Source organism: Vigna radiata, chromosome 2 (genome assembly GCF_000741045.1).
Source record: "Vigna radiata var. radiata cultivar VC1973A chromosome 2, Vradiata_ver6, whole genome shotgun sequence".
Classification (NCBI taxonomy): Eukaryota; Viridiplantae; Streptophyta; class Magnoliopsida; order Fabales; family Fabaceae; genus Vigna; species Vigna radiata.
Window position 1 is genome coordinate 24153157 of NC_028352.1, and position 14417 is coordinate 24167573.

The 14417-nt window shown below is 33.1% G+C and overlaps 2 protein-coding genes and 1 pseudogene across 3 annotated transcripts in view; 1 reads left to right on the forward strand and 2 right to left on the reverse strand.

The window, feature by feature from the left end:
- LOC106756023 overlaps positions 1–1828 on the reverse strand; it is a 5981-nt pseudogene extending 4153 nt beyond the window's left edge.
- Positions 1–3048, forward strand: part of LOC106756021 (pentatricopeptide repeat-containing protein At1g18485) — a 12160-nt gene extending 9112 nt beyond the window's left edge. The window contains exons 3-4 of one of the 2 annotated variants that reach the window (XM_022778890.1): positions 2831–2851; positions 2968–3033. The gene's annotated coding sequence lies outside the window, so the exon portion shown is untranslated. Of the gene's footprint in view, positions 1–2830; positions 2852–2967 lie in introns of both variants that reach the window. The other variant, XM_022778889.1, reaches the window with a different exon arrangement.
- On the reverse strand, positions 2990–8398 carry LOC106756022 (WD repeat and HMG-box DNA-binding protein 1). Its single transcript, XM_014638261.2, has 12 exons — positions 7891–8398; positions 6093–7195; positions 5781–5957; positions 5470–5583; positions 5153–5257; positions 4862–4996; positions 4704–4759; positions 4505–4604; positions 4301–4417; positions 4014–4140; positions 3789–3919; positions 2990–3691 (listed from the first exon to the last, which is right to left on the reverse strand). Exons 1-12 carry the CDS (start codon positions 8165–8167, stop codon positions 3290–3292), a joined length of 2844 nt encoding a protein of 947 aa, XP_014493747.1. The 5' UTR covers positions 8168–8398; the 3' UTR covers positions 2990–3289.
- Between the last annotated feature and the right edge of the window lie 6019 nt (positions 8399–14417).

Below are 14417 nucleotides of genomic sequence, written 5' to 3' on the forward strand. Positions count from 1 at the left end.
TAAATAAACTATGGGAGGAAGGATACAATGATCAGACAACACATCAAAAGGCCTTTGATAGTTAAGCACACTTGAAGGGGTTCGATTAATTAAATAAACGATAGAGCTCACAGCCTCACCCTATAAATGATATGGGACATTACCATCTATCAAAAGTGATCTAGTCACCTCTAATATATGTCTATTTTTCCTCTCAACCACTCCATTTTGTTGTGGTNAATAAGGACATGTAGTTTGATGCAAGATGCCTTTAGAGTTTATGAACTCTATTAATTCAGTCTTAAAATATTCCCCTTCATTGTCTGATCGAATAACCTTAATAGATGTGTTAAATTGTGTAACAATCATATGATAGAATGAGCGAACCACATCACACACATCACTTTTATGTTTAAGCAAATATACCTAGGTTACCCGAGTACAATCATCAACAAAACTGATAAACCATTTTTTTTCATTATGTGTAGATTGCGGGGCAGGGCCCCAAACATCTGTATGAATTAATGAAAAAGNAAAATCAGTTTTGTTATTGCTTAAAGGAAACACAACACGATGATTTTTTGTCAAAACACAAGTTTCACAAAAAAAATCAGAAATATTGCATTTTTGAAATAATGATGGAAATAATTTTTTTAAATAACCAAATGAGGGATGTCCCAACCGTTTATGCCACAACAAAATTTCTTTTTTGTTTTTATCTTGTATGTGATCATTCGCAAGACAAGTCAATCCTCTTTTATGGTTTTGTTGTGAGACATTTTCCAGATAATACAGTCTTTCACTCTCTCTACCACTGAAAATCTTCTCCTTGGAATGGATGTTCTGAAAAAGACAATGGGTTAGATAAAACAAGGCAACACAAGAATGTGATTTTGTTAACTTGCTGACGGAGATAAGATTACAGTTCAATGTAGGAACAAATAANACATCAGGAATTGATAAGGAGGGTGAAAGGGATATAGTACCTATACCTTCAATAGGATATGAGACCCCATTGACATTAATAATAACACTTTTAGAACAATTAGAGGAAAAACTAGTAAATATATGAGGATCACAAGTCATATGATCAGTAGCATCTGAATCAATTATCCAATCACTACCCTTAGTAACAACAGAAAGATTAAGAGCAGAGTTAGATAGACCTGACTTGGCCACAAATCCGGCAGCAGTAGAAATATAACTCTTGGAAGCAGCNGAAGTTTCAGAATTATGTTTCTCCGATTGATTGTCATCGGAAGAAGCCATCAGAAATATTCAATGAAAAAAAGCACTGATTCCTATATTGTAGAGGATATCAGTATTAGGCCTAACTCAACCCCACAAAATCGGCTTGTAAGGTGAGGTATGCACCCCACTTATATATTATAAATTGGTATTATCTCTAGTTGATGTGGGACTTCCAACAACCCCTTTCTTCATCGACAAGCAATTCAAAAGTTTCAGCATCTTCAATATCAAAATCTTCAGTTTTTTTCTGGGCCCCACTGATAATGACAATTCTTAGGATTAGTCTGAATGACGATCTCATGTTTGCAGCAAGCAGACTTCATAGAGAAGCTCCATATCTTTGTTGAGTAATAATTCCCAACTTGCTTTTTCTCTGCATTGAACCGAATACCCTTTGCAATCATTGAATTGCATCCTCCACACCATATATTATAAGACATCTCAAATCTTATAATCAGGATACCCTGATCTAGTTTTCTCGCCCTCTCCCGTAAGGCATGCTGACCATGAAACTTGTTCAGCGAACCCTGACTCGGTTCCCATTCTGGAGGATAGTAAAAGTTGTCTGCGCTAGCAGCCGCAAGCCAAGACATTGCAGTTTATCTTCTTCAAGGATTATAAAGCTTTTCCCGCGGAATCTAAAATTCTTCGCTGATAAGAAATTTCAATCGGAATAAAATTATAAGTTTAAAAAAAAAAAACTATATTTGGAATTAATCTCCCTTGTATATATGAATTTCTATTTATAATAGAAAAAATATGGACTAAGTCCAAAATAAATAAAAAATAACACCAAACTAACTAAAGATAAAAGATAAATATAAAATAAAGATAATATATCTAACACTTCTCCTCAGACTAATACATAACTATGCATGAAGTTTGTTACTAATATATTCAATAATATTAAATGGTCAATTATTACTGACTAAGATGATAATTTATATTAGAGTTGTCAAAATGGGTTACAACCCGCGAGCCAACCCGGCCTGTCACGGGTTCAGGCCGGGTTGGACTTGAAAAAATTATATTTTTTTATGCGAGTCAGATTTCAACCCGGCTTATATAAATCCGGTTCATGCAGGTTGAATCCGTGGTGGGTCGGGTTGACCCACCAACCCGCTTATCTAATTTTATTTTATTAAAATTTAATTTTAATTTTATAAAAAAATATTTATTATTTTTTTTTGCTTGAAAAAATTATTTAAGTTCCATATTTTAAAAATTAATTAAACGTGGAATTTGGGAGTGAAATTTGTTAAGATTTGAATTATAGAAAATTTGTAATTTTTTTATTTAAAATAAATTATAATTAAGTGGGTCAGTGAGTCAACCCGTTTATCACCAACCCATGGTGGGTCGAGCCGGGTTCGAATTTTTCTGACTCGCTAATAAATGAATCGGATTAGGTTGGCTCACTAAGTGACCAACCCATGATGGATCAGACCGGATTGAGCCGAGTTACCCATTTTGACAGCTTTAATTTATATCCAACAAACCAAACCACGACTTAGTATTATCAGTATAAAGTTTAATCTAATTTTTAAAATATTAATTTAAATAGAAACATTGATTGACAAGTTTTCTATTTTTCTTAAAGGGCGGAGGGCACCTTTTCCATGTACGAATTCCATTCAATCATCTCCATATTTAGTTAGTTATTTCACTGTAATTTTTGCCTTTTTTTTAAATGAGCAAATGTAATAAATACTAAGATATCTTACATTAAAATTACAGAAATGTACTGGAAGAAATACGGGAACTTAAGCTCAACAAAATTCCGGACAAAGACCCTGAGCCAGCCCGTGAATAAAGAAGGAAAAGGAGGCTTAAGAAAAGAGAACAAGCATGCTAATCGGAGTCCTAACAATTTATATTGAATTAAAAAAATTAGTTACAATAAGATTTTATAATGTACAAAGTGTGTTCCATTTTCTTCATGCCAACATGAATTAGAAGCGAGCCTCTTCTCTGTAAGTCACCCTATTCCGATGATTAATTTCAACTCCCTGAAAGCTCATCCGTGTTTTTGACATGATTAGAGTAGGTGAATTTTTTTCTACTTGATAGTAGACTTCAAAAATGGATTGGACGGACGATTTGGTTGTCCCAAACCAGTCTCTAATTTGTCAAGTCCATTCTTCTTTGATGGATGAGTTTGTTCTACCTGACGCATGTCTCCCACCTTGTCACTTGTTTCTTCACCTGTCTGCTTTCCCTTCATAGTTTCATTTACCATTGGAGTTCTAATTATGCCAGCTTTACCTCCCTCTTGAATTTTGTCTTTCTTTATGAATGATGGAGAAGATAATTTTGGTGATGACATTGTAACTGCGTTTAATGATTCAGTTCGAGTTGGGGCCTTGCTTGCGTTATGAAGAGCATCAGCTTTAATGGGTGCAGGACAGTTTTCTTTGATGTTGGTTTCCGTAGCATTTTTTGCTTCCTCGAGTAGCCTTTCCTGTTTTGAACATGCAGCGATTACAAGTTAAAGATGGCAGTGCATTGTTACTAACAATTGTTTAAACTGTACCTTTGTTACGACGCAAGAGGCTTACCTCCAATATGCTGCTGAACCTTTCGGCCAAGTTTGGAAGTTTCAGAGCAGTAACAAGTTTTATTGCACCTCTCATTGATTTTTCCAGAGTCAAAAGTTTCATAAGTTCAGTAGCTCGCACAAGCTTATTGCCTGAAACATCCATAAGGGCCAGGTATGATTACTTTTCACTTTCACAATTGGAGCCATACAAAGTGAAATGAAAAACAGATTCTGATGAACTCACTGTTGCAGCATGATGCTATAAGTCTCAGTATACATTTATCCTGCGCTGCTTCCAAATTGAAAGCATCGTCATCAAGTGAAGTAGTGTCCAGACCTACAGATGCCATTTCTTCCATTCTTCTCTGAATCTGCATGTATCATGTTTACAGATTTACGTATTGGATAAAACTCATAATGACAACTCAAACTAAAGGTACAAGTGAAGTAGATTTGAATCAAGACTTGTGACTGGCAAGCTAAAAGAGAGTTATGATCATTAAATTCGAAAAGGGTATAAGAAAAACAAACCAAAAAGAGATGCAAGTTGTTCATCATAAACTCGTTTTCATGTACTTCAGATCCCAAGTCAGAGGAAGCAAGAGGAAATGAAAGACTTAACGGAGTGAGAACTGGCTTAGGCATGACCTGGTAGAAAAGTGAATATCAATTAATGATTAGTTGCCAGAAAAGCAAGAAAAGCAGAATGCACCAAACTGTCTATCAATCTTGTACCGGAGGGAACTCTTCAGGCTTTTTGCAAACCACACAAAATAACTTGCTTGCATTCAACCCCGTCACCCAGTAGTTTTCGTTTGACTTCTCTTTTAAAGCACTGCGTGTTGAAAGTTAAAAGAAAAAAAAAAAAACAAATCTCAGGCACGAGAATAATAGACACATCAAACCAGTTCATATGGTTAAACGATTATTGAACCTGAAGAGTGGGACCCATCTGCCACCAAATTGGCTTGTATACGATCTTAGCACCCCCTGTATATTATAATTACCAAATAAGTTAGAATAACACGATGCACTCATGAGCATAGGGAATAAATACCAAATATCAACAGTAACTATAAACACAATTAATACCTTCGAATCGTATGAACACAGTTGGCCTTCCTCGCTAAACCCAAACCAACTTAGAGATGAACCAGGAGATATTGGTAAGCGACCTTGAAGGAGTTGGGTCCCTTGAGGAATATTAAATACTATAAACTCTAGCATCTGCACGTTTTAAAAACAAACATATCATTATAGACACGAACAGATATAATTAATGAAGTTGTAATGTTTTTATAACAAGATGACTATGTTCTCCGAGTTAGATAGCCTCTTAAAAAGGTAAATAAATACTAAATAAAACCTCAACATTGAACCAACCTGATCATTTGAGGAAAGGCAATCAAAGACATGAGTGACAACTGCAAGCTTCTCCTTGAAACCGGATGCAGTTAACACTGGCCCATCTAGTGAAAATACATGTTTCTGTCATGAAAACGACGTAAATGCTTCAGGACGACTACAGATCATCACATGGGTTAAAGATCACAAAATAAAACAGTTCAAAATTCTAGAAGTTCATACTTATCAACCCTTTAAACCTATAGACCTTCTAAATTGGAAAAGTATCTTGTCTCCTATGTTCAGCTATTGAAAATAAAAAAACATGTAAATAAGATATGAATGTGCAAAAAAACCTGCAAACCACTCTCAGAAAAGATGCGAAGATAGTTCAAACTAGTTACGGCAGCAATCCAAGCAGCACCAAGTGCAACAACCTTCACTTCTTCTCCTTCAAAGCGCATAGACCACTGCAAAAATTTTAAAGAGTGAGAATATGGTAAGATTTTACATCATGCTGAGTGTTAGTCATAGGAACTGAAATGTTGTATGTCCTAATAACAATGCAAAACTAAAAGTAATGTAATTACATATCTTCTTTTATATGAATTTTCTTATATAAAAGTAATCAGTGAATTCTTCAGTTAGGTTAAGCAAGCAATCTAACCTCGCTATTGTTAGCCCAGCTACTAAATGGGCGATACATGAGGGTACTCATGTTCTTCTCCCCCTTACAAGGATTTGCGAAGACGCTCCCACTCTCACTCAAAGCTGCCATTGTGAATCCAAAATGATCAGTCATTGAAGGAACTCGTCGAGTGCTTCCAGTATCATGAAAATCAATCTGTAGCAAAAGAACATGCAAACTCATTTTTCTATGCTAAAATTGATTTTATTAACTGAAGTTCACAAAGGGGTGATCATAACCCGGAATGAAAGCCAAGCTTGGACTATCAACACTTCTTATGCATTAAAATACCTCAATATGGGAGTATCCATCGTGTTCAATGGATGTTATACATCCAAGCATGTTGTAGCATAAGAAACGCCTTTTCCCAGGCTGAAAAGGTGTAGATCCTGGCTGAAATGCCTCCTGCCTTTTTGCCTTAGATGTTATCATGGTGCCTCTCAATCCCATATTCCCACTATCCAATTTTTCCTTGCTTGATCTATTTCGTTTATTGTGAGAATCGACCTTCGGATACAATGCAATTTCCTCATATCCATCCTCACCTAAATTTTCCTCACTCAAGGAGTGTTTACGCAATCTTTTCCTGCTTGTTGGCTCAGATTCCTCATTACTATTTTCACCAATATCACTCAAGCTTCCACTTGTACTATTTTCATGATCCTCCTCATCAAACAAAAGAACCCCATTGCTCTTGTATTTCACGGGTATATCCTCAGTTGGAGACTTCATAGACGAAGGAATAACATTTTCCCAAATACCATACTTCCCCATAACATCCACAACAGCCAAAGAATTCCCAATTGACTTCCACGCCATGCAACACACTCTTTCATCAAACCTCTGTCTGTCAATGTCCTGCTTCCTATTAACATCCCAGATCAGAACCTGCCTGTCTAAACCAGAGGTAGCAATGTACTTGCCATTGGGTGACCAACACAAGAAACATATTGGCTGTATGTGATCCCCTCTCAAAGAAAACAACTTCTCAGCAGTGTCCCTGTCATACATTACAACATCATTTTTCAAACCAGGAACAGCTAAGGTCTCACCATCAGGACTCCAGCAAAGAACATTCACAGCTGAAACATCTAGTCCAGTGTCAGGAGCTATGCCTTTGAGGTTATGAATGATTTTCCCAGACTGAAGCTCCCACAAAATAACAGTTCCAATTGAATCCATAGAGGCTAAATATTCACCATTAGGGTCAAAAGCCAAGCCAGTGACAGACCCTTTGTGTCCTTTAAGAACCCTAGTAATGGTACCATCAAATGTATTAATAAGCTTGATACCCTCGTCATCACCAGCAGCAGCAACCATGCTCCCTGATTTGTTAAATGCCAAGGAACGTATTGGGAGTGTAAACCTTGTAATGTTTCTCTCAAACTCTCCACCTGCCAAGTATCAACCCTAAAATCCATTACAATAAAAAAAAAAAAAAAGAAACGACTGTCTATAAACTTTTAAGCAATCGCAAAAAGAGAATGGAATTGAGTTAAGTGTGTCAGGAAGAGCTTATGAAAAAACATGTAATCATCTTATTTTAAAAATGTCTACAAAATAGAAAAAGAACTCCCTATAACTTATTCAATAAATCCGCATTAACTTGTGTAGCTAAATGTACCCTTAGCATATGGGGGCATTGCATCAGTCCAAAATGCAATTGGTCTTATTTTCTGCCGGATACAATTCGTTAAGTTCTACTACTGGTAAGAAATAAAATATTCAGTACTCACTAACCACAAGAAGGAACTTTGGTGTGAAATTTAGAAAAAAAAAACGAAGTCTATTTTACTACATTTACATACATTTCTAACCTGTTTTGGTCCCTACAGTTTTGAATGATAGATATTATTTGCCGGTGGATGAACTAAAATAACTAATTTACAAGTGTAACCCCTAAAATACAAAGATTGTATAGAAATGAGTAATTAAACCCAAATAAAAAAAAAATGGAAGAAACTACGAAAACGTTGTATATATACACAATTTGACACAGTAGAGTCCAAATTGCAATTGGACAAATAGTGCTGCTTAATCCAATTTGTTAAGTTCCGATTCATGGGAACAAAGAAAAAGAATAGAGTACCGGGGAACTTGTAGAGTTTGACGGAGCGATCGATGGATCCGGAAGCGAGGCAAGTGGAATTGGGGCTAAGAGCCAAGGCGGTGACGCCGTCGCGGTGGTGGCGGAGAATTTTTGGGGAGATGGAGGGGGAAAGGGGGTCGTGGATACAAATGGAAATGTCGGAAGAGGAAGCGGTAACCAAATGATTGGCTTGCTGGTCCCACAGAATGGAGCAGAAAGACGCGCGGCCGCCAATGGCACCGTGGGCCTCCCTTAACTTCACCGACCGGACCTTCATGGCGTCTTCCCAAGCGGTTAGGTTTGGTGCGAAGAGAAGAAGGAAGAAGAAAGAAGAAGAGTAAGGTTTGGTTTAGAGGGAAATAAGGCAATGGAGAATAAATCTGAAACTCAAGCTCATGTCTTTTGGGCGCCAAATGGGGTTTCTGGTTTTTGGGACTTGGCGGGAGGAACATAACAGTAAGGGAATTCCTCACATGGGTTCGCCCGTATACTATTATTTTACAAAGAAACGGGCTCGATGGGCTAAATTCTTCCTGCACCCCTATTGTTTCTAACTGCACCTCTATGAAGTTGACAAAATATCAATTTTGCCCTTCATGAAAAAGTAAATAAAATCCTAATTTTTATCCTCTCCTTACTTCGTCTTCTAATCAGTGAAGCACTCCTATTTTATTCTCTATTGTTTTTTTTTCGTTGCAACTTTAAAAATCTTCAAAGTATTTTAAAACATTAAAATTAATGTACATTGATATATTTTTAAGACACAATAAAAAAACAAGAAAAACTCATCATAAAATTGAAATTAGGTGAAAAAGATAGGAATGCAAAACTAATTTGCCCCAAATTAGACTTTCTTATTCTCATCTTCATTTCAATCGTGGCTTTCTTCTTACACTCCCGTGAATTTCTAAGTTTCTTCCTGACCTCCATGGCAGGAAAACTTTTGGGTCGAGTGATTTGAAAGCTTTTTTAATACAAAGTTCAAAATAATTTGGGTGTTACTCCCTACACCCCTACATAATGCGCCCTCAACCTCTCCATCTCTTTTTTACCCTTTTATAATATTTAAATGGATATTAACAGACAAATGTAAATATTCGTGTTAAAGAAGATCCTAATTTAAAAGAATTAGATGTTTTCATGGTAATGCTTTCTTTTGCAACCTAATCCAATGAAACATTGATGAATGAATTAGGTTTGATGGAAACTATGCATTGGATTCTTAAACAAATTTCAACATTCGTGTACGAATATTCACATCCGTTGAAGGATAAACAGATGCTAAGATCTGTTTAAGAAGCCAGGATGTATAATCTGTTCAGATGCGAAAGTTTACATTTGTTATTGCAAACTACAAACACGTCGTTGTGAAGGGTTGTTGCGGCGAGAGGTGCAAAGTCCTGGAAGGCAGCAGCTTTAGTACGTTGCAAGTCTATGGTTGCAAAGACTTTGGTGCATATGGTCATGCAAGCAACCGTGTAAGCTGGATAGTGAAGTTTTGTTTTATTTGTGCAACTCACTTATAAAAGTGAAGAGAATAAGTGGTTGTAAGACACCACCCACCACGAAAAATAAAGAAAAATGTAGAATGGTGTGGTCAAGTGAAAGAAAAATATGTGGGAGTGTGTGTGGGAAAGAGAGAGGAACCATCATGGAGAAGAAAGCTTCATTGAAGATAGAAACCACCATGGAGAAGAAAGCCACGGTGAAGAAAAGAAAAAGAGAGAGGAGATGTTGTTTTATAAAGAGAGTGTTTTGTTGTGTAACCCATGAAAATGGAGGACCTGTGTTAAAGTCAGTGGAGAGATATAAGGGTGGAGAGGTGAAGGTGGAGGAAGTAAAAGGGTAAAAAAGTAAATAAAAAAGAATATTATTGTAATAAAAAAAAGACTAAAAATTGGGGAGGTGAAGGGTGAAAATGGAGAGGTAAGAAAGCAACTCCCAAATAATTTTGATAAGTATACAAAGAAATTCATATAATATAATGTGAGTGGGCCTTATGTTTGATAAGTCCACTAACATAATTAAGGTGTTTCATCTTGCACCTCCAAGTTTCATCTTGTACTTCTAATTTTTATAATGTTCTCGTAATTAGTGGATTGGTCAGAATTAAATATTTTTCTCGAATTAAGTGATTCACTAGTTGAGTGAAGCTGAAAATTTATATATTTCCCATATTCCTACACTCCTATTATTTTTTCACTGTCTCCTTCATAAGTTTAATTTTGAGAAGATTCTTCCTTAAGAAATGATGAAGCATGTGGTGAAAGTGTATTGCTAGTTGTCATTGAAACTGAAAAAATATCTTTTTGCATTAAACAAGAGTTTTAATTTGTTATAAATCTTTCAACTATCCGATCGGATATCAAAATCCGATTATCCCTTCATCGGATATCAAAATCCGACATTAAGTTTTTCGAATATCAATATCCTATATATCATTTTTTTTTCAATTCGGATCTCAGTATCCGATATTGATTTGCAAAATACTTAATATAGATTATTAGTTGAAATCATGAGTGAATTTTGCACTTTAGTTTTATATACATTCTGAAACATTTATTATAATAATAATAATAATAATAATAATAATAATAATAATAATAATAATAGAATCAATGAGTAGATTTTTTAAATGCATGTGATATTAAAATCTGTAATTCAATATTTATTAAATTTTAATGATTTATTAAGTTTTTGAATTTATAATTCTTTTAATTAAGCCTTTGAATTTATAATTTTTTTAATTGAATTGATATTATTAATTTTTAAATCTTTTATATACAAAAATGATTGACATGGTTTTCCAAATTTTAAATTTAATATTTATTAAATTTAAAGGCAAACTGGCTTTTGAAATTTTTAATTCAATATTTAAGAAATTTTATGATTTATTAAGTCTTTCAAATTATAAATCTTTTTAATTGATTTTTTAAATGATTTATTAAGTTTTTTACATTCATAATTCATTAATATATTATTACAAATAAAAAATTTAAATTCTATAAGACTAAAAAAATTTAAAATAAATATTAAATATTTACAAACTAAATTATTTATTTCAAAATAAATATAATTAATTTAAGTATCTATATAAATAATTAATTAACTAAAATAAAACAAATTAATTAAAATAAAAATAAAAAATTATAAAACAATAAAACATAAAATAATTCAAAATAATTAAATTTATCAAAATATAAATAATAATTAAATTATATATATATATATATATATATATATATATATATATATATATATATAGAGAGAGAGAGAGAGAGAGAGAGAGAGAGAGAGAGGAGAGAGATTTTGAAAAAAGAGAAAACTCTTAAAAGTGGTTAAAGATTCTTTTTGTTTTATTAAAAATTAATTACATTTTAATTGGATTTAGTTGAGGACATAACTGTGATTTTTGAAAATTTTGGAAGTGATGGATGAAACCTAGGAGGTGTAGGATGAAACACTCACATAATTATTTTAAAGTTTATACTAATTTCACTTATATTTTGAGGGGATAAAAGTTGAAGATTAAAATAGAATTAAGTAATAATATCAGACTTAAATGATTCTCATTATACTTATATTCATATTGTACGATTTATTAAATAAATGAGAAAATTAACTTTTAGATTTTAAAATAAGTCTCGCATTAAACTTGGAGTTTACTTGATATAATTATTTAGTGTAAAGAGTGGTACTGGTGGGTGAGAATGGTTTGGTCTAATTATTTTCAATATACCGTATTTTTTTTTAGTATAGTTTAATTGTTTTCCGTAAATAAGATTAACTCATTTTGTATTTTGAAATTTATAATAATTTTTAAGGATAGAAACAAAATATAAAAACCAGATAGGTTTAAAAATTTCGGCACTCTCATACGCTTCGTCATTCATTTTATTATCATTCTAATTGGTTTAGACTTTGTTTGGTTTAATTTATAGCATTTTATTTTATTTATTTACGAATTGTCACATGATTTTTTTATTCTGGAATTTACTTCATTATTTGTTATTAATTTGTCTTTTTATTTATTATAATGTCATATTTAAATTATCCCAGTTAAATTTTGTAGACTCGTATTATTTATTTTAAAATCAGTTAATTTAGTTGGGAAAAAACTATGATCATGATCGGATGAGATGGGCTTCTGGCCCAATAAATTGTATAGAGCATAAGGGTTATTTCTATAACAACTCATTTATGCTGCTAATTTGTTAAAAGTGTATGATTGTGGGAATCTTTGAAAGAAGTTTTAAGCATGTGTATGTGGTGAAACCAAGTGTTGTTGATATATATAAGCATATCATGGGATTTAAGAAAAACCTCTCCAAACATCAATTGTCGTAATTGGTCTTTTTCGATAATTGTGACACATTCATTACCTTTGTCATCTTTCACAAAAAAACTCAAGCATTCACTTTTCTCCTCACGGGATTTGACACATAAAACTTTACTTTTGTTAAATTAATCTCACGAAACATATTTTTCTTTCACTTGACCACACCACTCTAAATAAGTCCATTAAAATAGTCGTGTACAAAAACATTATAAAAATTCTTACATACAAAAATATAAAAACTAAATAACAGAAAAATATCCTCGTTCCCTCAAATTAACAAAATCAAAAATTACAATTTTAACCCTTTTTAAATTTAAGTTTATTTAACACTTAACTCATCATTAAGCTGAATATGAAAGCCAAATGATAAATTCGAAAAGACATTTTGGCCAAACTACATATAATAAATGAGATTTTTGGTTTAATTTTTCCAAATGAATAAATGCAATTGAATTTAATTTAGCATATCTTGTACAATTTGAGTTTAACTATGATAATTCGACAATTTCATATCAATAGGATAATTCTTGAAAAGAAATAACGATTTATTTAACTTTGAAATTTGAGTTGTATTAGTTTAATATAAAACATTTGTTTATTAAAATGGGTGAACATGATGATCATGCATTTAACAATTCAAATAGTTCATATCACTTACCTCGTATATATCTCTATTTTCAGGCTTTGAATACGACCTTATGGAACAAGTAGGGCCCAATTTTGATTGGTGAATCGGGTGTGGTAAAAACTGGTGTGGTTGAAGGGTTGGCTTAGAGGATCGTTAAAAGGGATGTTCCTAGTAATCTTGCTGATGTTAAGCTCATTACATTGGAAACCGGTGTGTTGGTTGCGGGAGCTTGGTTGCGGGAGCTTGGTTGCGGGAGCGAAGTATAGAGGGGAGTTTGAGGAGCGGTTGAAGGCAGTTTTGAAGGAGGTGGAAGTGGTTGAGTAGAAAGTTATTTTGTTAATTGATGAGATTCATTTGGTTCTTCGAGCTGGAAAAGGTAAGGGTTCCATGGATGCTTCTAATTTGTTTAAGCTTATGCTTGCGCGGGGTCAGTTGAGGTGCATTGGCGCAGCAGGTGTACGGAATGTAAATATATCATGGGATCATCTTCCTCTGCAAAGACCAATTGTAGTAATTGTTCTTTTTCGACAATTGTTGCACACTCATACCATTAACTACCTTTGTCATCTGTCATAAAAAACTCAAGCACTCATTTTTTTTCTCTCTTTGTACTTATAGCATAAAGCCCTAATACCGTTTTGTTAAACTAATCTTACGTACGAAAAATATTTTTTTGGAATATATTGGCTACCATTCATTAATTAAATCGTCGTATTCAAAGATCTTTGAGTTTTAACACCACGTCAAATCATCGTATTCAAAGATATTTGAGTTTTAACACCACGTCAAATCGATCAAAGTTACATAGTGTTAATCCCAACAAGTATCAACCTTAATCAAATTTCCTTTGCATGTTCCTAGTAGCACCGTCATAACCTTATCCACGAATTCTTCATATACTAAACCCATGTTTACAAAACACTTCATCAATTGTCATTTATTATAAGTTGTAGTATCTTTAACATGAACTATATAAAAGACAATACTTCCTTTTTTGTTAACATAATGCAAAGCAATATTATGAGCATTATTAAGATCTCCAACATGAGATGAGACTCTTTTTTTCTTATTCCAATTTGTAAATCTTTATGTAAAATATGTATAACCTGTAATAATAAATTGTACAAGCAAAAAAATATTAGAACTTAGAAGGTACAAAATACATAAATTAAACAAAAAAACAATTTACCATAAATATACCTACTTTTATTTTCTTCTTATTTTGCGTCCAAACAAGAAGTTAATTGATTCCAAGTATCACGAAGTATAATAGTGAAATGGGCAACGAAATTGTCGTTCCAAATATAACCCTGCGAATTTTCAGATCAGAATTCTCTTAAGAATATGTTAAATTGCTGTATTCATAAGGCACAAAAATAGTTTTTTGAATAATTATAAATTTAAAACATATATACACACTTACGCAGTGCTTATAATTTCTGGGTGGAGATTGTACTGTTTGGAATATATAAAAGTGATAACAGATTGTGGAAGAGCAGCCTGCAAATTATAAATGTTAATATAAATTATAAATGTTAGAAGAGTTAGTGAAAAAGATAA